We start from the raw sequence: 27,840 nt of genomic DNA, 5'->3' as shown, positions 1-27,840 counted from the left end.
GTGCTCAAGTTCTGCATAAAGTTCCCAAAGTAATTGAGTAGCCCGAGAAAGGCGCGCAGTTCCGAGACATTCCGGGGCCTGGGTGCCAGATGAATTGCTTCAGTTTTGGATTCTGTTGGGCGGATTCCATCAGCGGCAATCCTTCTGCCCAAAAATTCAACCTCGGGCACGAGAAACAGACACTTGGATTTCTTAACTCTTGGGCCTACCCAATCCAATCGCTTTAGTACTTCCTCCAAATTGCGGAGATGGGAGACGGTGTCCCTGCCCGTGATGAGTATGTCGTCTTGAAACACAGCCGTCCCCGGGATGGACTTGATCAGACTCTCCATGTGGTGCTGGAATATGGCAGCTGCCGACCTGATGCCGAATGCGCATCGATTGTACATGTAAAGGCCTCGATGTGCGTTGATGGTGGTGAGTAGCTCAGATTCTGTCAGTTCTTGCCTCATATACGCAGATGTGAGATCTCGTTTCGAGAAAAGTTTTCCTTCAGCCAATGTGGCAAATAGGTCCTCTGCTCTGGGCAGCGGGTATGGGTCCTGTAGGGAGACTCTGTTTATGGTAGATTTGTAATCCCCATAGATTCATATGGATCCATCAGGCTTCATGACGGGGACGATGGGACTTGCCCAGTCGCTAAATTCCACGGGTGAGATAATGCCTTCCCGCAGAAACCGGTCCAGTTCATGTTCAATCTTTTCCCTCATCACATAAGGCACAGCTCTAGCCTTGTGATGGACCAGTCTAGCATCCTGTGTGATGTAGATTTTAATTTTAGCCCCTTTGAAGGTGCCCACACCTGGCTGAAAGAGATGTTCAAATCAACTTAGGACTGTTGAGAAGGAGATCCGTTCCTCTGACGACATGGCGTGAACATCATCCCATTTCCAGTTTAGTTTTGCCAGCCAGCTTCTCCCCAACAGTGCTGGGAGATCTCCAGGGACAATCCACAGGGGAAGTCGGTTCACCGTCCCTTTGTGTGTGACTGAGAGCATGACGCTGCCAAGGACTGGGACGATTTCTTTGGTATAGGTCCTTAGTTTGGTGTCGACCCTTGTGAGTTTTGGTCTGTTGCTTTTGTGCGGCCACAGCTGTTCAAATTGTTGGACGCTCATGAGAGATTGACTCACTCCCGTGTTCAGTTCCATGTTGACGGGTATCCCATTGAGTAGGACCCTCATCATTATTGGAGGCATCTTGTTGTAAGAACAGTAGACATGGATCGTGTTGACCCACTGTACCTCGGTGTCCTGGGCACTGTCCCCACCGTCTTCTGGTCTGCTTTCCGACCCTTCCAATTCGTATACCAGCCAAGCTGCTGTTTTTCTGCACATGCGGGCCAGATGCCCTATATAGTTGCAGTTTCTGCAAATGGCATGCTGAAATCGACACCTCCTTGATGAGTGTCTTCACCTACATCTCCAGCACAGACCGCTTCCATTGTTTCCGAAGTATGAGCTGTGTCTGGTTGATCTCTCTTGAGCTTCTCTCAGTTTGTAGTTGATTGTTCGCATTGTGGGTTGATGAGGTGTGAACGACCGTTCATGTGGCCCTTGATGGCTTCTGGCGCCACTGCCTGCTGTTGAAGGCCTGCTCTCCTGCCTTTGTCTGTGTGTGGGGGTAGCGGCTTGTTTCACGCTGTGAACCCCTTGTTCCGATGTTTCGTTAGTTGACTTACCCGCAGTATAGATCAACCTCGTTTCTTCTTCTCCTGCCAAGAATGTCTGTGCGATCAGTGCTGCTGCCTCTAGGATCAAGTTCTTGGTCTCTATGAGCTTTTGGAATATGCCTGCGTGGCCTATTCCCTCAATAAAAAAGTCTCTCAGTACTTATCTCCTTAGATCATCGGAGAACTCAGATAAACTCGCCAGCCTCCGAAGTTCCGCCACAAAGTCGGGTATGCTCTGGCCCACACAGCGTCTGTAGTTGTAGAACCTGTGTCTGGCCATGTGTAGGCTGCTCACTGGCTTCAGGTGGTCTCTAACCAGTGTGCTCAACTCTTCAAACGACTTGCTTGCTGGTTTCTCGGGTGCCAGCAGGTCCTTCATTAAGGCATATGTTTTCGAGCCACAGTTGGTCAAGAGATGGGCTCTTCTCTTGTCTGCCTTATCGTCGTCCAACCAGTCTTTGGTTACAAAGCTTTGCTGGAGCCTTTCTATAAAGTCCTCCCAATTGTCTCCAGCATTGTATTTCTCATCTGAGCCGTTGGTAGCCATTCTGTGGATTCTGTGATCCTGTAACTCGTCACCATTGTAAAGTCCTGATCCTGCAGTGCACTTACACGAGGCACATGCTGAAGTCAAGGTCACTCAGGACCTGCACCTTTATTTCACAGCTCTCGAATGCCACACTTGCCTGAGACCTGCCTTTATATACCTGTGTGGAACAGGTATGCAGTGTCTCCTGCAAGTGCACCCCTAGTGGTAAGGTATGCTTGTGGTTACAGTCATGTATAGCATGGTAAGATACAGTTATGTACAGTAGTGTGAGATACATGACAACTCCTTTGAGGTCCTGCTTTTTAATTTAACTCCTAGCTCCCTAAATTCAGCTTTTAGGACCTCATCCCGTTTTTTACCTATATCATTGGTACCTATATGCACCACGACAACTGGCTGTTCACCCTCCTCATCCAAAATGTCCTGCAACCACTCCGCGACATCCTTGACCCTTGCACCAGGGAGGCAACATACCATCCTGGAGTCTCGATTGTGGCCGCAGAAACGTCTATCTATTCCCCTTACAATAGAATCCCCTACCACTATAGCTCTCCCACTCTTTTTATTGCCCTCCTGTGCAGCAGAGCCACCCATGGTGCCATGAACTTGGCTGCTGCTGCCCTCCCCTGATAAGTCAGCCCCCCCAACAGCACCCAAGGTGGTGTATCTGTTTTGAAGGGGGATGACCACAGGGGACCCCTGCACTACCTTCCTTCCACTGCTCTGCCTGATGGTCACCCATTCCCTATCTGCCTGAGTAATCTTTACCTGCGGTGTGACCAACTCACTAAATGTGCTATTCACGACATCCTCAGCATCGCGGATGCTCCAGAGTGATTCCATGCGCTGTTCCAGTGCCGCAATGCGGTCTGTCGGGAGCTGCAGCTGGATGCACTTCCTGCACATGTAGTCGTCAGAGACACCAGAAGCATCCCTGAGTTCCCACATAGCACAAGAGGAGCATGACACAGGTTGGGCTCTCCTGCCATGACTTAACCCTTAAATTAACTTAATTTGGCAACATTGTCAAAGGTTACTTACTGCTAAGGAAATAAAAGAAGAAGAAAAAAAAAAGATTAAATACACACCAATCCACCAGCCAATCACTTACCCGCTTGGCTGTATCATCACCCTTCGATTTCTTTCTACTTCTTTGTTTTACCTTCAGCTTCGGCACCAGCTGGCCCCTCCGATCTGCCGCGGCCCTGTGTAGTCCCGCGCCACTCCTCTCGCGATGCTGGCCCCTCCGATCAATTACAAACTTTTAAACTTGTAAATTTACATAACTTACAAAAAACGTTTAATTTGCGAACAGTTACAACAGTAACAATAATAATAATAACAACAACAACAGCAAAGAAAGGCTGCACGCACCCATCTGTCCTCCACCGTATTCTAAGACCGCCCGCTGTGCTTGGACTCTCTGCCATCCCTGCCCGCAGGCGGTGGCATGGTGTTTCTGGCTTGGTACCAAGCTTATTCTTTCTAAGATCTCGGGTACTGCGCATCTGGTGGGGGGGTGGGGGGGTGGGGGGGTGGGGGGGTGGGGGTGGGCGGCGGTTCAGCAGCAGGTGGCATGTTGGAGGACCCGCCTTTGGGCTCTTCAGAGGCTGGTTAGGGGATTGGAGTGGGAGTGACAGTTGATTCTGTCAATGGGCGCGGGATCTGGACATGTTCCCTTATAGCAGCAGCTAACTCCAACATGCCAGCCCTCATATGCCCTGACAGTGTCTCAACGACCTGCACCATTCCCTCCCTCATGGTCAGTGACAGTCTTTGCACTACCTCTGACAATCCCTCCCTCATGGCCACTATTCCCTCCCTGATGGTCCCGGACATCATTCCCATTTCTTGTGTCATTGCTGTTACTTCTCTCGACAGTCCTGTTACCTCATCACTCATCCCACTGATGGTGTCCAGGGGTGATCGAGTAAGGTCAATGCTCTCCGCACACAATGACATCACCTGAATCACATCCGTTAGATCCTGCACCTCAGGAGAGCATGGTCGAGCTCTCCTTCCCCTCCTCCCCAAGGTTGTGCCTCACTGCACCCCACCACTGGGACCCGCAACCTCGGAAAGTGGGGCCCTGGGTGTGCCTCGCTGTACCCCACCAATGGGAACCTAAATCTCGGATGGTGGGAAACCATGGAATGTCCCAGCAGCACTCAAACCACTAGTCATGGAAGGGGCTGTCACCGCAATGAGTAGCACCTCCTCCAAAGTCAGTAAAACAGTGGGAGCTTCATCCAGCTCCATCCCCTCCCCCTCCTCTTCAGGCTTGTCTGTGTGTGAATCTTCTTCTGCATCGTCAGGGTTGGCCTCAAGTTCTGCAAAATATAACAGAACAGTCAAATGGTTAGCAGCAGAGGAGGGGGCAGGGTGGGTGGCATGAGTAGGCTCACATATCGCATGCCAGGCAGCAGGCTGATTTGAAGGACCATGATGAATTTGAAGGACTTACCCACTCCCTCGAGTGAGGGCCCAGCTTGTGCAGTGATGATTGCTTTTCTCCAGGCAGGACCCATCAAAACAGCGACCTTCTCTTCCAAGGGTGTCAGTGGGTGCAGATTTGCTGGGCCTCCTCTTGTTCGAGTTCTTTCCCTTTTATTATGTGCCACCTTCCTCTGCAAAGATGAAAACCTAACTTTTCAAAGAGGGTGTCTTTCTGCTGGGTGGGAGATGGTCACATTTACAATTGCAGTTCCAGTTAATAAATGAAAATATTACTTACACTAACTACTTGACCAAAGTCCTGCCACCTTTTACACTATCCGCCAGATCTCGAGGTGGTCACCATTGTACAGTAATCTTCTGCAAATTGGTTCCAGTGTTTCTTCATTTCTTTGGGTAGAACTTTTGTGTGACCTCTGCTGGTGTCCAGCTCCTGCCATCTGTTCTCAATCACAGTAACTAGTGCCTCCACTTCTTCCTGTAAGAAATTTTTGGTCCTTGCACCGTGTTGCGTGTTGTATTGCTGCAGCTGCAATTTTTCCAATGCTCTCACACAGCACTCGACCTTCTCACACACACAACTGGCTCATTAAAAATGGTCGATTGCCAACTCGGAGCTGTACTGCGCATGCGCGTCCATTGCAAAGACGTCAGAAATGTAACTTTTTTCCCCCATGCATGCGCAGAAGGTGCGGCATCGTTTTTCGACGCAGACAACAGCTCCACCAACCCCACTCCCCCAAGGCGACTTTACATGCTGCACGACGCCAAACTTGAATTATAGATCAGGGAAACTTTGGCAAATTATTTCCGGCGCATTTCTGGCCTAGAAAAACGGGTGTAACTCTGGCAATACGCCAGAAAACTGGCTTGGGCAAAATTGAGCCCATTAATTGTGTCATGCAGATCTGCACCACGACTGCTGAATGCTTTCGATGCCAAACACGTTATGTTCTAATTAGATGGCTGTGTTAAAAGGCCAAAGACCAACATGCTGAAAGTTATTCCGGGTTACCCAACCGATAATGCACCTCCCCCCCACCCCTCCTTCCCCACTCCGAACACTCCTCGGCGTTATTATCAGGCCATTGATTCCAAGTAGCTGTCCAGTATCAAGAAACCCTGAAGTATCAGTGAAATGGGAAATGAAACATGATAAGAAAGTACCTCCTCCCCCTCAGTCCTTGTCGGTATCCCCCACCCCCTGCTGAGCAGTTATTGATAAATTACATTCATTTTCACCAACCCCACCTGTCCCATCCTGTCACAACTAGCTGTATCTCCCCTTGCAATCCCCACCCCATAACCGCAATGAGTGTGAAAACATCTCTTTAAACTGCACCAGCCTTCCATTTTTAATGCTGCCTATAGCTTCACTTTGCGCAAATACTGAGCAGCGTAGAGTTAGAAGTATTCAGTATTTTCCAACCCGGACCTGAAGTAGAAAAGGGCAATCAAGACCAATAGTATCTCTGGTCAATAATGCTCAACCACTCTTCACCTCTCTCCCGAAATTGTAAGTGTGAAGTGAAATTCAGAAATTTGCAAACTGAGCGCCTCAGTACTAGTATTTCTTTTACCTTAGGCCCACCAAAACAATTGGTTAATTTTGATTCCAACTGAATATTACTTCTCACCTGAAATTTTCTCCTGGCAACAAAATATTGCATTCGTCGAATAACTTTTACGGCAGCTCTGTGTGCTTCTGTTAATCTGTAAAACAGTGAGAGAAAAGAATAACATTTAATGTTTTCCAGTGACATGGTGGGTAAATATAATGGATGGTGTGAGACCAAGCCATGTAGACTGGAGGATCGCATACTCTGTACTGGGCTAGTTTAACAAAACCAGTGTAGGTATAATTAACCATAATGCACTTGGGCTAGGTGTCATGTACCTTACATTATTATATATAACTGTATCCTAACATCCTATACATGACTGTAATAAGATATGACCTGTAACCACCAGCATACCTTACCACCAGGGGTGCACTTGCAAGAGACAGGTATATAAGGGCAGGTCTCAGGCAAGTGCAGCATTCCAGAGCTGTGAAATAAAGGTGCAAGTCCAGAGTGACCTTGACTTCACTACATGCTTCGTGTAAATCTGTACTGAGGGGACAGGACTTTACAGTGGCGACGGGTTATGGGATTACAGAATCAACAGAATGGTGAACAACGGATCAGATGAAAAGTACAATGTGGGAGACAATTGGGAGGACTTTGTAGAAAGGCTCCAGCAATGCTTTTGTAACCAAAGACTGGTTAGGCGACGATAAGGCAGACAAGAGAAGAGCCCATCTCTTGACCAGCTGTAGCTCGAAAACATATGCTTTAATGAAGGATCTGTTGGCACCTGAGAAACCAGCAAGCAAGTCGTTTGAAGAATTGAGCACACTGGTAAGAGACCACCTGAAGCCAGCGAGCAGCCTACACATGGCCAGACACAGGTTCTACAACTACAGACGCTGTGTGGGCCAGAGCATACCCGACTTCGTGGCGGAACTTCAGAGATTGGCTAGTTTATGTGAGTTCTCCGATGAACTGAGGAGAGAAATGCTGAGAGACTTTTTCATTGAAGGAATAGGCCATGCAGGCATATTCTGAAAGCTCATAGAGACAAGAACCTGACCTTAGAGGCAGCAGCACTAGTTGCACAGACATTATTGGTAGGGGAAGAAGAAACGAGGTTGATTTACAATGCAGGTACGACAACTAACGAAATATCAGAACAAGTAGTTCACAGCACTAAACAAGCTGCTACCCACACACAGACAAAACCGGGAGAACAGGTTCTCGACAGCAGGCAGAAGCCATCAAGGGCCACAGGAACGGCCGTTCACACCTCATCGACCCACAATGCGAGCAATCAACTACAAACTGAGAGAAGCTCAAGAGAGATCAGCCAGACGCAGCTCATTCTTTAGGAACACTTTGAACAATGGAACAGGTCTGTGCTGGAGTTGTGGGGGTGGGCACTCGGCAAGGGGATGTCGATTTCAGCAGGCTGTTTGCAGAAATTGTGAATATACAGGGCATTTGGCCTGCATGTGCAAAAAACGGCAGCTCGGCTGGTATACGAATCGGATGAGTCGGAAAGCGGACCAGAAGATGGTGGGGACAGTACCCGGGACACCAGTGTACAGCGGGTCAACACGATCAATGGCCACTGCTCCTACAACAGGACGCCTCCTATAATGATGAGGGTCCTACTCAACGGGATATCTGTCAACATGGAGCTGGATATGGGAGCGAGTCAATCTCTCATGGGCGCTCAACAATTTGAACAACTGTGGCCGCATAAAAGAGACAGACCAAAACTCACAGTGGGACGACAGCACACTAAGGACCTATACCAAAGAAATCGTACCAGTCCTCGGCAGCGCCATGCTCTCTGTCACACACAAAGGGACAGTGAACCGACTTCCCCTGTGGATTGTCCCTGGAGACCCCCCAGCACTGCTGGGGAGAAGCTGGCTGACAAAACTAAACTGGAAATGGGATGATGTCCATGCCATGTCATTAGAGGAACGGACCTCCTGCTCAACAGTTATAAAGCGATTTGAACATTTCTTTCAGCCAGGTGTGGGCACTTTCAAAGGGGCCAAAGTCAAAATCTACATCACACAGGATGCTAGACCGGTCCATCACAAGGCCAGAGCTGTACCCTATGTGATGAGGGAAAAGATTGAACACGAACTAGACAGGCTTCTGCGGGAAGGCATTATATCACCTATGGAATTTAGCAACTGGGCAAGTCCCATCGTCCCAGTCATGAAGCCTGATGGATCTGTACGAATCTGTGGGGACTACAAATCTACCATAAACAGAGTCTCCCTACAGGACCAGTACCCGCTGCCCAGAGCGGAGGACTTATTTGCCACATTGGCTGGAGGTAAACTTTTCTCAAAATTAGACCTCACATCTGCGTATATGACGCAAGAATTGACCGAGGAATCCAAGCTACTCACCACCATCAATACACATCGAGACCTTTTCATGTACAATCGATGCCCATTCGGCATCAGGTCGGCAGCTGCCATATTTCAGCGCAACATGGAGAGTCTGTTCAAGTCCATCCTGGGGACGGTTGTATTTCAAGACGACATACTTATCACGGGCAGGGACATCGACTCCCATCTCCGTAATTTGGAGGAAGTACTAAAGCAGTTGGATACAAGTCAAGAAATGCAAGTGCCTGTTTCTCGCACCCGAGGTTGAATTTTTGGGCAGAAGGATTGCCGCTGATGGAATCCGCCCAACAGAGTCCAAAACAGAAGCAATTAACCTGGCACCCAGGCCCCGGAATGTCTCAGAACTGCGCGCCTTTTTTGGGCTACTCAATTATTTTGGGAACTTTATGCAGAACTTAAGCACGCTGCTGGAGCCTCTCCACGTGCTACTCAGAAAGGGGTGCGATTGGTCTTGGGGGGGATGCCCAGGAACGCGCCTTCAATAAGGCACACAAACTTCTGTGTTCCAACAGTGTTTTGACTTTCTTTGACCCAGGTAAAAAGCTAGTTCTCACATGCAATGCATCAGCATATGGGGTCGGGTGCATTTTGCAACATGTCAATAGTGCGGGCAAATTACAACCCATAGCTTATGCCTCCAGGTCACTTTCGCGGGCGGAGCGTGGGTACGGAATGGTAGAGAAGGAGGCGCTCGCGTACGTTTACGGTGTCAAAAAGATGCACCAATGCCTTTTCGGGGCCAAGTTCACATTAGAAACCGATCACAAGCCCCTCACGTCCCTCCTAGCAAGGCAATGAACACCAAAGCCTCGGCGCGAATTCAACGGTGGGCACTCATGCTGGCGTCCTACAACTATACCATAAGGCACAGACCAGGCACAGACAACTGTGCCGATGCGCTCAGCAGGCTACCCCTGGCGACCACGGAAGGGTCTGATGAACAGGACTGAGAGATAGTCATGACAATCAATACCTTTGAGTCCACAAGTTCACCCATGATGGATCGCCAAATCAGAGCCTGGACGGCCAGCGACCCCATGTTATCCTTAGTAAAAAGATGTGTCCTAACCGGTGACTGGGCAGAGGCTCGCGATGCCTGTCCCAAGGAATTAAAACCGTTCACAGGCGCATGCATGAGCTATCATTACAAGCAGACTGCCTGATGTGGGCAGCCGAGTAGTCATGCCTCTGCGAGGCAGAGAGGCATTTGTCCGAGAGCTCCACCGCGAGCACCCGGGGATTGTTCTCATGAAGGCCATAGCCAGATCCCACGTCTGGTGGCCTGGTATTGACGCGGACCTGGAGCTCTGCGTCCGAAGGTGCAGCATTTGTGCCCAACTCAGCAATGCCCCCAGGGAGGCTCCACTGAGCCCCTGGCCTACCAAACCGTGGTCGCGGGTGCATGTAGACTATGCAAAATGGGCAAAATGTTCCTCGTAGTTGTAGATGCATTTTCAAAGTGCATCGAATGCACCATTTTAAACTTGAGCACAACCTCCACCACTGTGGAGAGCCTCGCAACCATGGAACGCACGGAATCCCTGACATATTGGTCAGTGACAATGGTCCGTGCTTCACCAGCGCAGAATTCCAAGACTTTATAATTGACCACGGCATAAATCACGTCAAGACGGCACCGTTCAAGCCGGCCTCCAACGGCCAGGCGGAGAGAGCAGTGCAAATCATTAAACAAGGCATGCTTAAAATCCAAGGTCCCACGCTGCAGGGTCGCCTGTCGCGACTGCTGCTGGCATACAGATCTTGTCCGCACTCATTGACTGGGATCCCCCCCGCGCAACTGTTGATGAAAAGGACTTTAAAAACAAGGCTCTCATTAATCCTCCCAGACATGCACGAAATCGTTGAGGCAAAGTGCCGTAAGCTGACTGAGTACCATGACAGAAATTCGAGGGGGAGATGGAATGAGATAGGGGACAAAGTGTTTGTACTAAACTATGGCAGGGGTCCCAAATGGCTTGCAAGGATAGTAACGGGCAAGGAAGGAAACAGGCTACTGGAAGTACAAATGGACAATGGCACAACCTGCCGGAGGCTTGTAGACCAAGTCAAAAGCAGATTTACCAACAACACTGCGGAATCAGAGGCAGACTACAATGTGGAGCTCGTACCACACCTGGTGGACAGACAGAGGGAACAACCTGAGGAAAGGGCAATCCCAACAGACAGCCCATTCGAGTCAACAACAATCACACCAATCGAAACAGACAGCCCTGGCGAGATACCAGCAACCACACCCAAAGAAAAACAGATACCAAGGCAAACAACTGAACCAGAACTCAGACGCTCCACTCGAGAGCGTAGACCACCTGAGAGACTGAACCTATAAAGACAATAAGACCTTGGGGAGGGTGATGTCATGCATCTTACATTATTATATATAACTGTACCCTAACATGCTATACATGACTGTAATAAGATATGACCTGTAACCACCAGCATACCTTACCACCAGGGGTGCACTTGCAAGAGACAGGTATATAAGGGCAGGTCTCAGGCAAGTGCAGCATTCCAGAGCTGTGAAATAAAGGCGCAGGTCCAGAGTGACCTTGACTTCACTACATGCCTCGTGTGAATCGATACTGAGGGGACAGGACTTTACACTCGGGAAGGAGAGAAGGACATATAAAAATAAAATTACATCAATGCCCTTCCACTAATCACTACCGCCAAGTAAGTTCCCACACTAGTTGTTACTGTAGGGCTTGTCGGTAAAATACCCACTTGGTTTCTCTTAAGTAGAAAGTTGGAACTGATTTATCACCCACCAAATTTTCCACTCTGTTTAGTTAGATGGGATTTTTTTTCCACAGAATATCTCAAACCATTACTTATCCAATCAAATATAGACATGATGCAACCTTTTGCTTTGAATGTAGCTTTTCTCCAGATCTGGCAGTCAGAGGCGGGAGTTCGTGGCGTTGGTGAGGCCTATAAAAGGCCCAGCGGCAGTCAGAGGCAGCGGCAGTCAGAGGCGGGAGTTCGTGGCGTTGGTGAGGCCTATAAAAGGCGAGCTTGTGCAGCTACAGAGAGAAGGCAAAAAAGAAGTAGAAAGAAACAGAAAGGTGATGTCACAGCCAAGGGGGTAAGTGATTGGCTGGTGATTGGTGAGTAGCTTTTCTTTTTTCTCTTCGATAACAGTCAGTAACTTTTAACATTGTTGTTGCCAATTTAAGGGTATCTAAGGGTTAAGTCACGGCAGGGGAGCTCGGTCACGTGATATGTTCCTCCTGTACCATGTGGGAACTCAGGGACACTTCCGGTGTCCCTGACGACTACATCTGCGGGAAGTGTATCCGCCTCCAGCTCCTGACGGACCGCGTTGCGGAATTGGAGCTGAGGGTGGATTCACTTTGGAGCATCCACGATGCTGAGAATGATGTGAGTAGCACGTGTAGCGAGTTGGTCTTACTGCAGGAGAAGGGTCCACAGCCAGCTAGGGAATGGAAGACCAGCAGGAAGAGTAGTGCAAGGAAGGTAGTGCAGGGGTCCCCTGTGGTCATCCCCCTGCAAAATAGATACACTGCTTTGAGTACTGTTGAGGAGGATGACTCATCAGGGGAGGGCGGCAGCAGCCAAGTTCATGGCACCGTGGCTGGCTCTGTTGCACCGGAGGGCAGAAAAAAGAGTGGGAGAGCGATAGTGATAGGGGGTTCAATTGTGAGGGGAATAGATAGACGTTTCTGCGGCCGCAACCGAGACTCCAGGATGGTATTTTGCCTCCCTGGTGCAAGGGTCAAGGATGTCTTGGAGCAGGTGCAGGACATTCTGAAAAGGGAGGGAGAACAGCCAGTTGTCATGGTGCACATTGGTACCAACGACATAGGTAAAAAAAAGGGATGAGGTCCTACGAAATTTAAGGAGCTAGGAGTTAAATTAAAAAGTAGGACCTCAAAAGTAGTAATCTCGGGATTGCTACCAGTGCCACGTGCTAGTCAGAGTAGGAATCATAGATGAATACGTGGCTTGAGCAGTGGTGCAGCAGGGATGGATTCAAATTCCTGGGGCATTGGAACTGGTTCTGGGGGAGGTGGGACCAGTACAAACTGGACGGTCTGCGCCTGGGCAGGACTGGAAGCAATGTCCGAGGGGGAGTGTTTGCTAGTGCTGTTGGGGAGGAGTTAAACTAATATGGCAGGGAGATGGGAACCAATGCAGGGAGACAGAGGGAAACAAAAAGGAGACAAAAGCAAAAGACAGAAAGGAGATGAGTAAAAGTGGAGGGCAGAGAAACCCAAGGCAAAGAACAAAAAGGGCCACTGTACAGCAAAATTCTAAAAGGACAAAGGGTGTTAAAAAAAACAAGCCTGAAGGCTTTGTGTCTTAATGCAAGGAGTATCCGTAATAAGGTGGATGAATTAACTGTGCAAATAGATGTTAACAAATATGATGTGATTGGGATTACAGAGACGTGGCTCCAGGATGATCAGGGCTGGAACTCAACATCCAGGGGTATTCAACATTCAGGAAGGATAGAATAAAAGGAAAAGGAGGTGGGGTAGCATTGCTGGTTAAAGAGGAGATGAATGCAATAGTTAGGAAGGACATTAGCTTGGATGATGTGGAATCTATATGGGTAGAGCTGCAGAACACCAAAGGGCAAAAAACATTAGTGGGAGTTGTGTACAGACCTCCAAACAGTAGTAGTGATGTTGGGGGAGGGCATCAAACAGGAAATTAGGGGTGCATGCAATGAAGGTGCAGCAGTTATAATGGGTGACTTTAATATGCACATAGATTGGGCTAACTAAACTGGAAGCAATACGGTGGAGGAGGATTTCCTGGAGTGCATAAGGGATGATTTTCTAGACCAATATGTCGAGGAACCAACTAGGGGGGAGGCCATCTTAGACTGAGTGTTGTGTAATGAGAGAGGATTAATTAGCAATCTCGTTGTGCGAGGCCCCTTGGGGAAGAGTGACCATAATATGGTGGAATTCTGCATTAGGATGGAGAATGAAACAGTTAATTCAGAGACCATGGTCCAGAACTTAAAGAAGGGTAACTTTGAAGGTATGAGGCGTGAATTGGCTAGGATAGATTGGCGAATGATACTTAAGGGGTTGACTGTGGATGAGCAATGGCAGACATTTAGAGACCGCATGGATGAACTACAACAATTGTACATTCCTGTCTGGCGTAAAAATAAAAAAGGGAAGGTGGCTTAACCGTGGCTATCAAGGGAAATCAGGGATAGTATTAAAGCCAAGGCCAGAAATAACAGCGAACCCGGGGACTGGGAGACATTTAAAACTCAGCAGAGGAGGACAAAGGGTTTGATTAGGGCAGGGAAAATGGAGTACGAGAAGAAGCTTGCAGGGAACATTAAGACGGATTGCAAAAGTTTCTATAGATATGTAAAAAGAAAAAGGTTAGTAAAGACAAACGTAGGTCCCCTGCAGTCAGAATCAGGGGAAGTCATAACGGGGACCAATGGCGGACCAATTGAACAAGTACTTTGGTTCGGTATTCACTAAGGAGGACACAAACAACCTTCCAGATACAGAGGGTCTAGTAAGGAGGAGGAACTGAGGGAAATCTTATTAGTCAGGAAATTGTGTTGGGGAAATTGATGGGATTGAAGGCCGATAAATCCCCAGGGCCTGATGGACTGCATCCCAGAGTACTTAAGGAGGTGGCCTTGGAAATAGCGGATGCATTGACAGTCATTTTCCAACATTCCATTGACTCTGGATCAGTTCCTATCGAGTGGAGGGTAGCCAATGTAACCCCACTTTTTAAAAAAGAAGGGAGAGAGAAAACAGGGAATTATAGACCGGTCAGCCTGACCTCAGTAGTGGGTAAAATGATGGAATCAATTATTAAGGATGTCATAGCAGCGCATTTGGAAAGAGGAGACATGATAGGTCCAAGTCAGCATAGATTTGTGTCGGCCTTTTGGCTAAGATCATGCGTAACTGACCTGACAGGGGAGTAGCCACCATGACCTCCGGGTGGTTCTCCCTGGATCAGGAAGGTATATGCTTGCTTTTTTGGAAACAGGAGGTGGGTGGGGTGGCTTGACCCATCCACCTCCACGGAGGTGTGTGGGGGACCTGACCCATCCACCTCCATGGCACGAACCTGGTATTGCAGTACTTCCAGGAACGGTGCAGTGGCTCTAGGCCTTTTGGCTAAGAGCATTGGCGCAGAGTGATCCTTGGCGTGTGCAAGGTGACCTCTGGCGTTTATGATTTGACAAAGAATTGGAACGATTGGCTACGAATTTCAAAAAAAAAAATAGATTTATGAAAGGGAAATCACGCTTGACAAATCTTCTGGAATTTTTTGAGGATGTTTCCAGTAGAGTGGACAAGGGAGAACCAATTGATGTGGTATATTTGGACTTTCAGAAGGCTTTCGACAAGGTCCCACACAAGAGATTAATGTGCAAAGTTAAAGCACATGGGATTGGGGGTAGTGTGCTGACATGGATTGAGAACTGGTTGTCAGACAGGAAGCAAAGAGTAGGAGTAAATGGATACTTTTCAGAATGGCAGGCAGTGACTAGTGGGGTACCGCAAGGTTCTGTGCTGGGGCCCCAGCTGTTTACACTGTACATTAATGATTTAGACGAGGGGATTAAATGTAGTATCTCCAAATTTGCGGATGACACTAAGTTGGGTGGCAGTGTGAGCTGCGAGGAGGATGCTATGAGGCTGCAGAGTGACTTGGATAGGTTAGGTGAGTGGGCAAATGCATGGCAGATGAAGTATAATGTGGATAAATGTGATGTTATCCACTTTGGTAGTAAAAACAGAGAGACAGACTATTATCTGAATGGTGACAGATTAGGAAAAGGGGAGATGCAACGAGACCTGGGTGTCATGGTACATCAGTCATTGAAGGTTGGCATGCAGGTACAGCAGGCGGTTAAGAAAGCAAATGGCATGTTGGCCTTCATAGCAAGGGGATTTGAGTACAGGGGTAGGGAGGTGTTGCTACCATTGTACAGGGCCTTGGTGAGGCCACACCTGGAGTATTGTGTACAGTTTTGGCTTCCTAACCTGAGGAAGGACATTCTTGCTATTGAGGGAGTGCAGTGAAGGTTCACCAGACTGATTCCCGGGATGGCGGGACTGACCTATCAAGAAAGACTGGATCAACTGGGCTTGTATTCACTGGAGTTCAGAAGAATGAGAGGGGACCTCATAGAAATGTTTAAAATTCTGACGGGTTCAGACAGGTTAGATGCAGGAAGAATGTTCCCAATGTTGGGGAAGTCCAGAACCAGTGGTCACAGTCTAAGGATAAGGGGTAAGCCATTTCAGACCGCGATGAGGAGAAACTTCTTCACCCAGAGAGTGGTGAACTTATGGAATTCTCTACCACAGAAAGTTGTTGAGGCCAATTCACTAAATATATTCAAAAAGGAGTTAGATGAAGTCCTTACTACTTGGGGGATCAAGGGGTATGGCGAGAAAGCAGGAATGGGGTACTGAAGTTGCATGTTCAGCCATGAACTCATTGAATGGCGGTGCAGGCTAGAAGGGCCGAATGGCCTATTCCTGCATCTATTTTCTATGTTTCTATGTTTTAATGGAATCAAGTTTGAAATCCATAAAGGCTGCTTTTAATCCTACCCTCCCAGTGGAAACAAGCTGGGTATTTTACCCACCAATGGCCTGCCTTGATCTCACCACCTTCCATTTTAACCTGCTCTTTTGAGCAGATGACAAAGGCAGCCACCTGAAGCCATTGGGGTCCTTTTTAAATTTGCAGATCGGGCTCCAATGACATTCTGTTCATTTAAGATATGTTTTTTGATTTCCTTGTGGGGTCAGGAGGAGCATGAGTGCCTACCCTTCTCTCCCATGAGACCCTCCCAAAACTCCCTCCTCGCGATTTACCCTCCTTCCGGTGGCCTCCTATCACCCAGATTTCTGCTTCCACCAGCCGCTATCGTTTTCTACTCATTTCAGGTGGACAGCTGACCGGCTGCATGCAGATGAAGCCTGGGAGTTAAAATCACCTGAATCTGACAATTGTGACCTTGGGTGCTCCCCTGCCACCTGCCCACAATTAAAGTTCCACATATAGGGGCCGACATTAATGGCCTTTCCGCCGACATTCCTCTCCGGGTTGCGCCCAGTGCCAGTTTGCACTTGGGCTGGAGCGGGCGAGAGGGGAGAACCGCCGGGTACCGCCGGCTAATGTCAGCAGACGGCCAAGTGGCGCATGTGACCTCCCGAGATGCCAGATTGGTGCAGGCGGGAGTCGACGGGAGCAGGGTGAAGGACCATCGAGAGGAGGCTGGTCTAACCTCCAAGGTAAGTTTAAAAAACTGAAAAAAATGTTAGTGAGCTTTTTAATAAATTTTTTTTCACAGCGACTTACCTTAATGGGTTCCCCTGAAGGTCTTCCAGGTAATTTTTTTTTTCCCAATCATTTTTATTTGAACGACTTCGACCCTCCGTGGGCCTAACTCCATCCTCGGCGGCACTTCGTGGTAAGAGCCTTTGCCGCCAAGATAGGGAGCTCTCGCCCGCTCCCACCCAGCTTGACGACGTAAGTCGCTCGTTTGCCGCCGGCCTAACTTTTAAATTATTTTTCATCAATTTCCCACCTAAAGTGCCGCCCGGTCTCGGCGGCCATTGGCAGCCTTTTGAGCGGTACTTGGGTGGGACTTGGCCTTCACCAAGTTCAGCCCCATAGAGTCTTCAATGCACAAAAAATAAGTGTTATTGAAATTTAGTATTAGATTTTATCAGATGCATTTACAACATTTCTTTACTAATAATTTATTGGTAATCCAATAGCTATTTCACACATTGCTGTCAATCTTGTCAAAATGATATTGTTATGAATGTGGCTGTGATAAATAATTTATATCTGTCTTAACAGTACAATCCAATCTATCTTCTATATAGCATGCTAAATAAAACAAGAACCACTACATAAACAATCACACGACAGATGATTCTGGACATTAGCAATTCTTAGATTATACTGCTGCTGATCTGGTATTTTCACATATAATAGTAAAGTAAAAATGCACAGGACTCGAATGTGATGGGCATGACCCTTTTTATTACAAGAACATATAAAATATTTGTGGCAAGTAAAAAGAACTTATTAAAAATAACGTTCTACTCCCACATAATTATTAATTTCAATATCAAGAAAAGTCTGTATGATATAACAACTTAAAGTACAAAAGCACCGTTATATAATTTTGAAAGATGTAACTTTATGTTTAGCCTTATAGCTTGAATATTTGAGATAACTAATAACTTTTCTGATGGGAAATTGCTTTGTTAGCAGAAATCCGCTGTTTACTTCGTTGGTTAAGGCAATGAGTAGCTGAATAATATGAACCAAAGGGTTCCTCGTCTGTTAACCCTAGCAGGATGGTGGTAAGGGCAATACGATCGACGCCATGGAAGGGATTCTAGAGGAGCAAATTGGCCAGAGTTCTCACTTCTGATTGATATCCAATAAAGTCTGTACGTGTAGCTATCAGCTGAGGACAAGATCTGGTCAGCTGTCTGACCCTTCCCGGCACCCCCATCCCCCCAATTCTTGACTCCTGCCTGCCGGTGGTGAGGTAATTCCTGCTGGCTTCAGGTGGGAACAGTGTTGGAATATGTTAATCAGTCCCAGGAGTTAAAATCTCCACACGTACTATTTCGCCTTTGGATGCACAATACCCATTCAGAGTAAAAATTGGCCCTAATAAATTCCAAGCTTTTGCTTTTATTATACCCAGAAATGTGAACTACAATTTATCAGAATAAGTTGCACCAGAATATTGGATATAATGCATGAAAATTTAGATTTCCAGCATGTATCTTGTTTCAAAACCAATTTCACTATTGGGGAGTAGGAAAAAGAAAGCATTTACACAGGTCAAGTGCCTTACAGTTAGTAGCTGAGGCAATAAATTTGAATAAATATGTCCAACTGCTGATTGGATGACTTAAGCTTCTGTTGTTATAATTTTCAATGTGGTTTTATCAGAAAATTGATTGTCCAAAAGGGACGAAAATCTGCCAGAAGTGGTGTTCCACCTGACACCTGGAAAGTAATCCCCCGGGTTTTGTTTTCAAGCTTAAAGGAAACCACTGAAGGCTTAAGTAGTAACAGGTGTCGACTGCTAGAGGGAAAAGTGGATTAGACTGGATTAGTGGATGCATAAATTTTTGTTACAGACGACAAGAGTTTTGAAGTGTTTATTGAATTCTGAAGATGGATCATAGGGCAAACTATGTTTAAAATCCTGAACTTTATATCAATACTGTCGAACACATGTTTCTTATTATCCTATTAGCTTTTTTTAACAATTCTTTCTTTTTTTCTATTCTCCTCTTTCACCTCCTCTCCTGAAGGCAATGACTTCTGTTGGTGTATGGTTCCATAGGTGCCAGCAGCCCTCCAGTATCTTGTCCAAGTGAGTATATATAGTGAGTGTTACAAGGTGTTAGAAATCCGGGTCTGCCATAGACACCTCCTCAGTTTCAATGGAAATAGTTGCTCTCATAAATAGTCTGTGCTTCTTACTTTTATTGGCGTTAACTCACGCTGCTTTGTACCTACTTGTATAATAGCATAAGCTCGGGATGTAGCAATAGTATCCTCATGATCTAAACTACAGATTCCTATCTTTCTCGTGTGTGATTCTTCAAATTCTATGTAAGTGGACTAACCAAACAGTAGATGAGGTAAGGACAGATACAAATTGATGTTAAAGTAAGGTGAATATACAGAACGGCAGTTATGATTGGATTCACTTAATTCAATCATTATCTTAGCATGCTAATATAAAATAAAGAACACACCGTGCTTCTCTATATCAGTAGGTCATCTTACTTGACTTGAACAAGATGGGTGTCATTTTAGTGAAAGGGTACAAATAGGCGCTAAGTTGGTGTTGTACTAATAAGACATGACTATTTGAAAGTCTGCAATTTTGGGCCTAATTGCTGATTACCATAGAAACATAGAAAATAGATGCAGGAGTAGGCCATTCGGCCCTTCGAGCCTGCACCACCATTCAATAAGATCATGGCTGATCATTCACCTCGGTACCCCTTTCCTGCTTTATCTCCATACCCCTTTAGCCGTAAGGGCCATATCTAACTCCCTATTGAATATATCCAATGAACTGGAATCAACAACTCTCTGCGGCAGGGAATTCCACAGGTTAACAACTCTCTGAGTGAAGAAGTTTCTCCTCATCTCAGTCCTAAATGGCCTACCCCTTATCCTAAGACTGTGTCCCCTGGTTCTGGACTTCCCCAACATCGGGAACATTCTTCCCGCATCTAACCTGTCCCGTCCCGTCAGAATCTTTTATGTTTCTATGAGATCCCCTCTCAGCCTTCTAAACTCCAGTGTATAAAGGCCCAGTCGATCCAATCTCTCCTCATATGTCAGTCCAGCCATCCCGGGAATCAGTCTGGTGAACTTTCGCTGCACTCCCTCAATAGCAAGTATGTCCTTCCTCAGATTAGGAGACCAAAACTGAACACAATATTCCAGGTGAGGCCTCACCAAGGCCCTGTACAATTGCAGTAAGACCTCCCTGCTCCTATACTCAAATCCCCTAGCTATTAAGGCCAACATGCCATTTGCCTTCTTCACCCCTGCTGTACCTGCATGCCAACTTTCAATGATTGATGAACCATGACACCCAAGTCTCGTTGTACCTCCCCATTTCCTAATCTGCCACCATTCAAATAATATTCTGCCTTCGTGTTTTTGCCACCAAAGTGGATAACCTCACATTTATCCACATTATACTGCATCTGCCATGTATTTGTCCACTCACCTAACCTATCTAAATCATCCTGCAGCCTCTTAGCATCCTCCTCACAACTCACACCGACACCCAGTTTAGTGCCATCTGCAAACTTGGAGTTATTACACTCAATTCCTTCATCCAAATCATTAATGCATATTGTAATAATTTGAACTTGCCTGGAGGTACTAAAACAGACACTTGCAGGTTTAGCACTCAAGCGCTGATTAGAAGCAATTTTTGTGGAGTAGTATATGTGGGCTCCATGCACCCACTTCTACTGAAGCTGTGTAGTGCACTGGCTGACACAAAACGGCACATGGCTCAGGGATCGAGAGAGAGGATGCATAGGTTCTTGGGCATGGCACTGGTGGTCCTGGTGGAGAAGGTCCAGAGGAGGAGGGATGTTCTGTACCCTTAGGGGGAAGGAGCCCACCACCACCGCACCCCCCACCCCTTTCTGTCCTTCTCTCCTGCAGCAGCTCATGCTGCTTTGCTTGGCCTCATATCCTCATCACATTCCTCCTGCAGATCCCCTTGCAAGATGCCGATGACCAAGCACTCGTTTTCTCCTAGTGACTCCTATGAGGTGCCCAAAAAGGTAGAGTTGCACAGCACTTACTCTTTTTAGGTGAAATCCTCAGAGAATTTCTAGAATAAATGTTGATAGTGTGTGGTGAAGTCTTGGCAACTGTTCCAGAAAGTCTCCCGCTGTGTTTCAAAACTTCTCTTCAAACCTCCAGCAGCAACTGAATAGTGAACTGTGAGTATGTCTTTAAATAGTGCTCAAAATCCTCAGTAATGACTTGTTTACTCCTATTCAGCTGGTCACCTTTAAGAGAAGTGTTAGTTCAAGTGCTAGTCACCAAAATGCCAAGCAGCCTCTTTAATGACCGCTAGCAGGCAAGTTAAGTGGCAATCAGCCCCTTAACCATCCTCCGGATGGCCGTTCCCAGCATGTGCTTCAACTCCTTTACCAGGATGGCGTCTTGCACTATGCGCGGGCAAAACCAGCATTGAAGCTCAAGATCTCACCTTGAGCACTTTGGAGGCTCGTTAGCACCTAAAATATCAGGGGGAAATCATCCACGATTACTTCAAACTTGATTTCAGCATTTTTAACTTATTTTGTCACAGCTTCTCTTTTTAAAAACCTGGAGGGTGGTTTTCAAGTAGCGCCCAAGATGCCCACCAGTGCTAATGTGAGCACTAAGCCATTTTCAGGCCCAGGCCTCACCAGTGGGCGCCCACTGCAGCCTTCTGGTTTTGGGACTTCAGGAGTTCGACCGACTGCCATGCCAGGAGGAGGTGATCGTCGGTGGCCTTGAATGGGCCAACAGTGGGCAGAGTTTGAGCATGTAAGACAGGCAAGTCTATCTCATCTTGCATCCCTGGACTGTGAAACAAAAATCATTGGACCCGCCATATGCTGCTGGCCATGGTGCTTGAAACCAACCCAGCAAGTCCTCCTCTGAAATCACCTTAGGAATTTCTTCAGCTGTGGATCTGGTGTAACTTGGTCAGTGACTTCTACAGCTGCCTGCATTGGGTCAATAAGTCCAGCCCTGTGTTACATCCCTACAATTGCTACGTTTCTATAATTCCTTGGTTTCTACTTCATTCCTGATTAAAACATCAAATGGCTTGGGTGAATAAACCTCGATTCCCATAGCCCCTAAAGCAAGAAATTTAATTTATCCAGTACTTCAGAGCCAATGAATTACTTTTTACAGTGTAGACATATATCTTTTCAGAAAACGTGGTAACCATTTTGTGCACAAGTCTCACAGCCAGCATTGCGATAAATGGTCAATTGGGTGACCAGGCCCTCAAATCTACCACCAAACTCATGGTCTACAGAGCTGTAGTAATACCCACCCTCTTGTATGGTTCAGAGACATGGACCATGTACAGTAGATACCTCAAGTCGCTGGAGAAATACCACCAATGATGTCTCCACAAGATCCTACAAATCCCTTGGGAGGACAGGCACACCAACATTAGCATCTTCGATCAGGCCAACATCCTCAGTATTGAAATATTGACCACACTTGATCAGCTCCGCTGGGCAGGCCAAATTGTCCGCATGCCAGACACGAGACTCCCAAAGCAAGCGTTCTACTCGGAACTCCTTCATGGCAAACAAGCCAAAGGTGGACAGAGGAAACGTTACAAGGACACCCTCAAAGCCTCCCTGATATAGTGCAACATCTCCACCGACACCTGGGAGTCCCTGGCCAAAGACCACCCTAAGTGGAGGAAGTGCATCCGGGAGGGCGCTGAGCGCCTCGAGTCTCATTGCCGAGTGCATGCAGAAAACAAGCGCAGGCAGCGAAAAGAACGTGCGGCAAACCTGTCCCACCCTCCCTTACCCTCAACAACTGTCTGTCCCACCTGTGGCAGGGACTATGGCTCTCATATTGGACTGTTCAGCCACCTAAGGACTCATTCTAAGAGTAGAAGAAAGTCTTCCTCGATTCTGAGGGACTGCCTATGATGATGAAATTATCAATGAATCTGTTTTTAGAGGTGTTGATTGAGGGATAAATGCTGGCTATGACTTTGCTGCTCTACTTTGAAAAGTGCGATGGGATATTTTATATCCATATGAGATGGCAGATGGAGCTTTGGTTTAATATCTTATTCAAAAATATTTCAGGTACCTCTGTCGTCATCAAGCAATTCTGAATTACGGGCACCTTTTCCCTGTACATAATGGTGCTCCTTCACCCAAGCCACCATGTATCACAGTGAAAGAGCAGCCAAAGGCCCACAACTCTCTCATATGCATCCCATTCAATATGAACAGGTGAAGGTGCTGAGTCAACCTATCTACAATCGATGGTTACTAACTAGCCTGCTCTTACCCTAGAAGTTCATGTGACTTCCTGGTTTGTGTCACAGAATTTCTAAGAGATTAACAATGGTTCACCTTGAGGTCTGCCTCACCACATTGAAAATACCTTGCAGTAAATTGGATAAGAACATAAGAATTAGGAGCAGAAGTAGGCCATACAGTCCCTTGAGCCTGCTCCACCATTCAATAAGATCATGGCTGATCTTCAACCTCAATTCCACTTTCCCCCCCGATCCCTAAAACCCTTGATTTCCCTGGAGTCCAACGATCTTTCTGTCTCAGCCTTGAATATACTCAACGACTGAACATCTAGCCCTTTGAGGTAGAGAACTCCAAAGATTCACCAGTGAAGAAATTCCTCCTCATCTTAGTCTTAAAATGCCAACCCCTTATCATGAGATTATGCCCCCTAGTTGTAGACTCCCCAGCCAGGGGAAACAATCTCTCAGCATCTATTCTGTCAAGCCCTGTAAGAATTTTGTATGTTTCAATGAGATCACCTCTCATTCTTCTAAAATCTAGAGCATCTATAGAAATCTATAGGTCTAGTCTACTCAATCTCTCCTCATAGGACAATCCCCCCAACCCAGGAATCAGTCTTGTGAACCTTCATTGCACTCCTTCTATGGCAAGTATATTCTTCCTTAGGTAAGGAGACCAAAACTGTACACAATATTCCAGGTGTGGTCTTACCAGGGTCCTATATAATTTCAGTAAGACATCTTTAATCTTATACTCAAATCCTCTTGTAATAAAGGCCAAACTACCATTTGCTTTCCTGATTGCTTGCTGTACCTACATGTTAACTTTCAGTGATTCATGTACAAGGACCCCCAGGTCCCTCTGAACACCAACATTTCCCAATCTCTCACCATTGAAAAAATACTCTGCTTTTGTATTTTTCCTACCAAAGTGGATAACTTCACATTTTCCACATTATATTCCATTTGCCAAGTTCTTGCCCACCCACTTGGCCTGTCTATATCCACTCGAAGTCTCTTTGCATCCTCCTCAAAACATACATTCCCACCAAGCTTTGTATCATCAGCAAACTTGGATATATTACATTTGGTCCCCTCATCGAAATCATTGATACAGATTGTGAATAGCTGAGGCTCAAGCACTGTTCCTTGCGATACCCCACTAGTTACAGCCTGCCGACCCAAAAAATGACCCGTTTATTCCGTGTTTTCTGTCCATTAACCAATCCTCAGTTTATACCAGTATATTAACCCAATTCCATGTGCCCCCTTATCGAATGCCTTCTGAACTTCCAAATATACCACATCCAGTGGTTCCCCTTTATCTAATCTGCTAGTTACTACCTCAACAAACTCTAACAGATTCGTCAAACATGATTCCCCTTTCATAAATTCGTGTTGACTCTGCCCAATCCTATTATTATTTTCTAAGTGCCCTGTTACCACGTCCTTAATAATAGATTCTAGCATTTTCCCTCCTACTGATGTCAGGCTAACTGGTCCGTAATGCCCCGTTTTCTCTCTCCTTCCTTTCTTAAATAGCGGGGTTACATTTGCTATCTTCCTATCCGCAGGAACCATTCTAGAATCTATGAAATTTTGCAGATGACAACCAATGCATCATCTATCTCTATAGCCACCTCTTTTAAAACTCTAGGATGTAGGTCATCAAGTCCAGTGGATTTATCGGCTTTCAGTCCCATTAATTTCTCTAGTGCTATTTTTTTGTTAATAATAATTTCAGTTCCTCATTCTCGCTAGATGTTTTTTGCGTCTTCTTCTGTGAAGATAGATACAAAGTATTTGTTTAATTTCTCTACCATTTTCTTATTCCCCATTATAATTTCTCCTGTCTCAGCCTGTAAGGGACCCATATTTAATTTCGCTAATCTTTTTACATACCTATAGAAGCTTCACAATCTGTTTTTATGTCTCTCGCTAGTTTATTCTATTTTCCCTTTCTTTATCAATTTCTTGGTCCTCCTTTGCTGAATTCTGAAATCCTCCAAATCCTCAGGCTTACTACTCTTTTTGGCAACATTATAAGCCTCTTCCTTTGATCTAATATTATCTTTAATTTCTCTTGTTAGCCACGATTGGACCATTTTTCTTGTGGTGTTTTTATTCCTTAAGAGAATGTATATTTGCTGCAAATTATGAATTATTTCTTTAAATGTTTGCCATTGCTTTTCTACTGTCATATCCTTTAACCTATCTTAGCCAACTCACCTTCATACCTACGTGGTTTGTTTTGTTCAGGTTTAGGACCTGAGTTTTGGGCTTAATTTAATCGCTTTCAAACCCAACGTAAAATTCTATCATATTAGGAAATTCCTTTACAACAAGGTTATTAATTAACCCTGTCTCATTGCACACTATGAGATATAAAATAACCAATTCTTTTGTAAGTTTCTTGACACACTGATCTAGAAAACTACCTTCAATGTATTCCATGAACTCTTCCTCTGGACTATTTCTGCAAATTTGGTTTGTCCAGCCTATATGAAAGTTAAAGTCTCCCATAATTATTGTATTACACGTTATATGCATCTCTAATTTCCTGATTTATACTCTGCCAGACAAAACGACGACTGTTAGAGGTCCTATGGACTACTCCCACTAATGTTTTCTGCCCCTTGTTGTTTCTTAGCTACACCGAAACTGATTCTACATTTTGTTTTTCTTAGCCAAGATCCTTTCTATCTACTGTCTTTATTCCCTCCTTTATTATCAGGGCTACCTCTCCTCCTTTTCCATTCTGACTGCCTCTTCTGCAAGTCAAATATCCTGGAATATTTAGTTCCCAACCTTGGTCACCCTGCAACCATGTTTCTGTCATGGCTATTATATCAAACCTATTTCTATCGGTGCTATTAATTCATCTATTTTGTTGCAAATGCTTCATGCATTCAGATATAGTACCTTTAACATTAACTTTTTTCTATTTTTCCCTGATGTCACTTTAGTCACTAATGATCTATTACCTTTGTTATTCTCTGTTCCTTCCTGATCCACTCTGCTTTAACCAGATCACTACTCTGCTCTACAGCCTTGACATTTCTCTTACTGCTTTTGAATTTACCCTTTCCTAAATCCTCCCCACCCCTCCTTCATTGGTTTAAAGCCCTATCTACCGCCCTAGTTATTCCATTTTCCAGGACACTGGTCTCAGCCTGGTTTAAGTGGAGCCCGTCCCCATGAATAGCTCCTTCTTTCCCCAGTACTGATGCTAGTGCCCCATGAATTGAAACCCCTGCCTCCCACACCACTCTTTCGGCCACGCATTTAACTTTCTAATCCGTTTGTCCCTATGCTAATTTGAGCATGTCTCAGGTAACAGTCCAGAGATATTACCTGGGAGGTTCTGCGTTTTAATTTCGACCCTAGCTCTTCAAACTCTCTCAACGAATCTCATTCCTAGTTCTACCTATGACATAGGTTCCTACATGGACCACAACAACTGGATTCACCCCCCTCCCACTCCAAGTTATTTTCCAGCAGCGAGGAGACATCCTTTACCCTGGCACCAGGCAGGCAGTGTAACTTCAGAATACCCGGTCGCGGCTGCAGAGAACATTGCCTATCCCTCTGACTATACTGTCCCCTAGCACTACCTCATTCCTTTTCACTCCCCCCGCTTGAATGGCCTCCTGAACCATGTGCCATGGTCAGTTTGCTCATCCACCCTGCAGTCTTTGCTCTCATCCCCACAGGTACCAAGTATCTCATACCTTTTGGTCAAAGTCAAGGGCCGAGGCTCCTCCATCACTAAATTCTGGATCCCCATACCTTCCTGACTCGTGGTCACACCCTCCTATCCCTGACCATTGACGAACTCCAAAGTACTACTTAATCCAAGGGTTTTGCCTGCCTCCTGTAACAAAGTGTCCAGGTAACTCTCTCCCTCCCTGATGCCCTGCAATGTCTGCACCTCAGACTCCAGCTCAACAATTCTGAGACGAAGTTCCTCGAGCTGCAGACACTTACTGCAGATATGGTTGCTCAGGATCTCGCTGGTCTCCAGAAACTCCCACGTGCTGCAGTTATGGCACATCACCTGTCCTGCCACGTTTATCTAAACTTCTTTATTTATTTGATTAATTAACTAATTATTATAATATTGTTTTTCAATCAATTATTTTAGTTTTATTAATTAATTGGTTTATCTAGTTTAAATTACTAATTCAGTAGCGTAATTGCAAGTTACAGTTCTCTAGTTCTGAGTTTAACTCACTTCCATAGCTTCGAGGCTAAAAAAGCCTGTAATACGTGCCAAGCAATCGCGCTGCCTCTCTCTTTATAGCGCCGCCGCCGCTGCTCCCGGGACCGCTCCTCTCATAGACACCTTCTCTGATTCGATGGCATTTGTTGTTCCCGTAAGTGGTCTGAATGTCTTTCTTTTATGGGAGTTGACTGACATTGCCTTATATCTATTTGTATGACTGCATAACTCAGGGATATAACAATAGGATCCCCTTGTGATCTGAACTGCATATTCTTGTCTTTTGCATGCGTGCTTCTTCAAAATCTCCGAAAACAGACTGAGCAAACTGTGATTAGACTCACTTAATTAAAACAGCACAATTTATCTT

At 46.0% G+C, this 27,840-nt stretch overlaps 1 protein-coding gene across 1 annotated transcript in view; it reads right to left on the bottom strand.

Annotated features, from left to right (window-relative positions):
* Window positions 1–27,840, bottom strand: part of kcnq1.2 (potassium voltage-gated channel, KQT-like subfamily, member 1.2) — a 1,103,902-nt gene that overhangs the window by 380,181 nt on the left and 695,881 nt on the right. The window contains exon 14 of the mRNA XM_070901706.1: window positions 6,314–6,389. Within this exon, the coding sequence (XP_070757807.1) occupies window positions 6,314–6,389 (76 nt within the window). The remainder of the gene's footprint in view (window positions 1–6,313; window positions 6,390–27,840) is intronic.

The sequence above is a fragment of the Pristiophorus japonicus genome, chromosome 15, assembly GCF_044704955.1.
Source record: "Pristiophorus japonicus isolate sPriJap1 chromosome 15, sPriJap1.hap1, whole genome shotgun sequence".
Lineage (NCBI taxonomy): Eukaryota > Metazoa > Chordata > Chondrichthyes > Pristiophoridae > Pristiophorus > Pristiophorus japonicus.
This window is presented reverse-complemented; position numbering and strand designations above follow the sequence as displayed.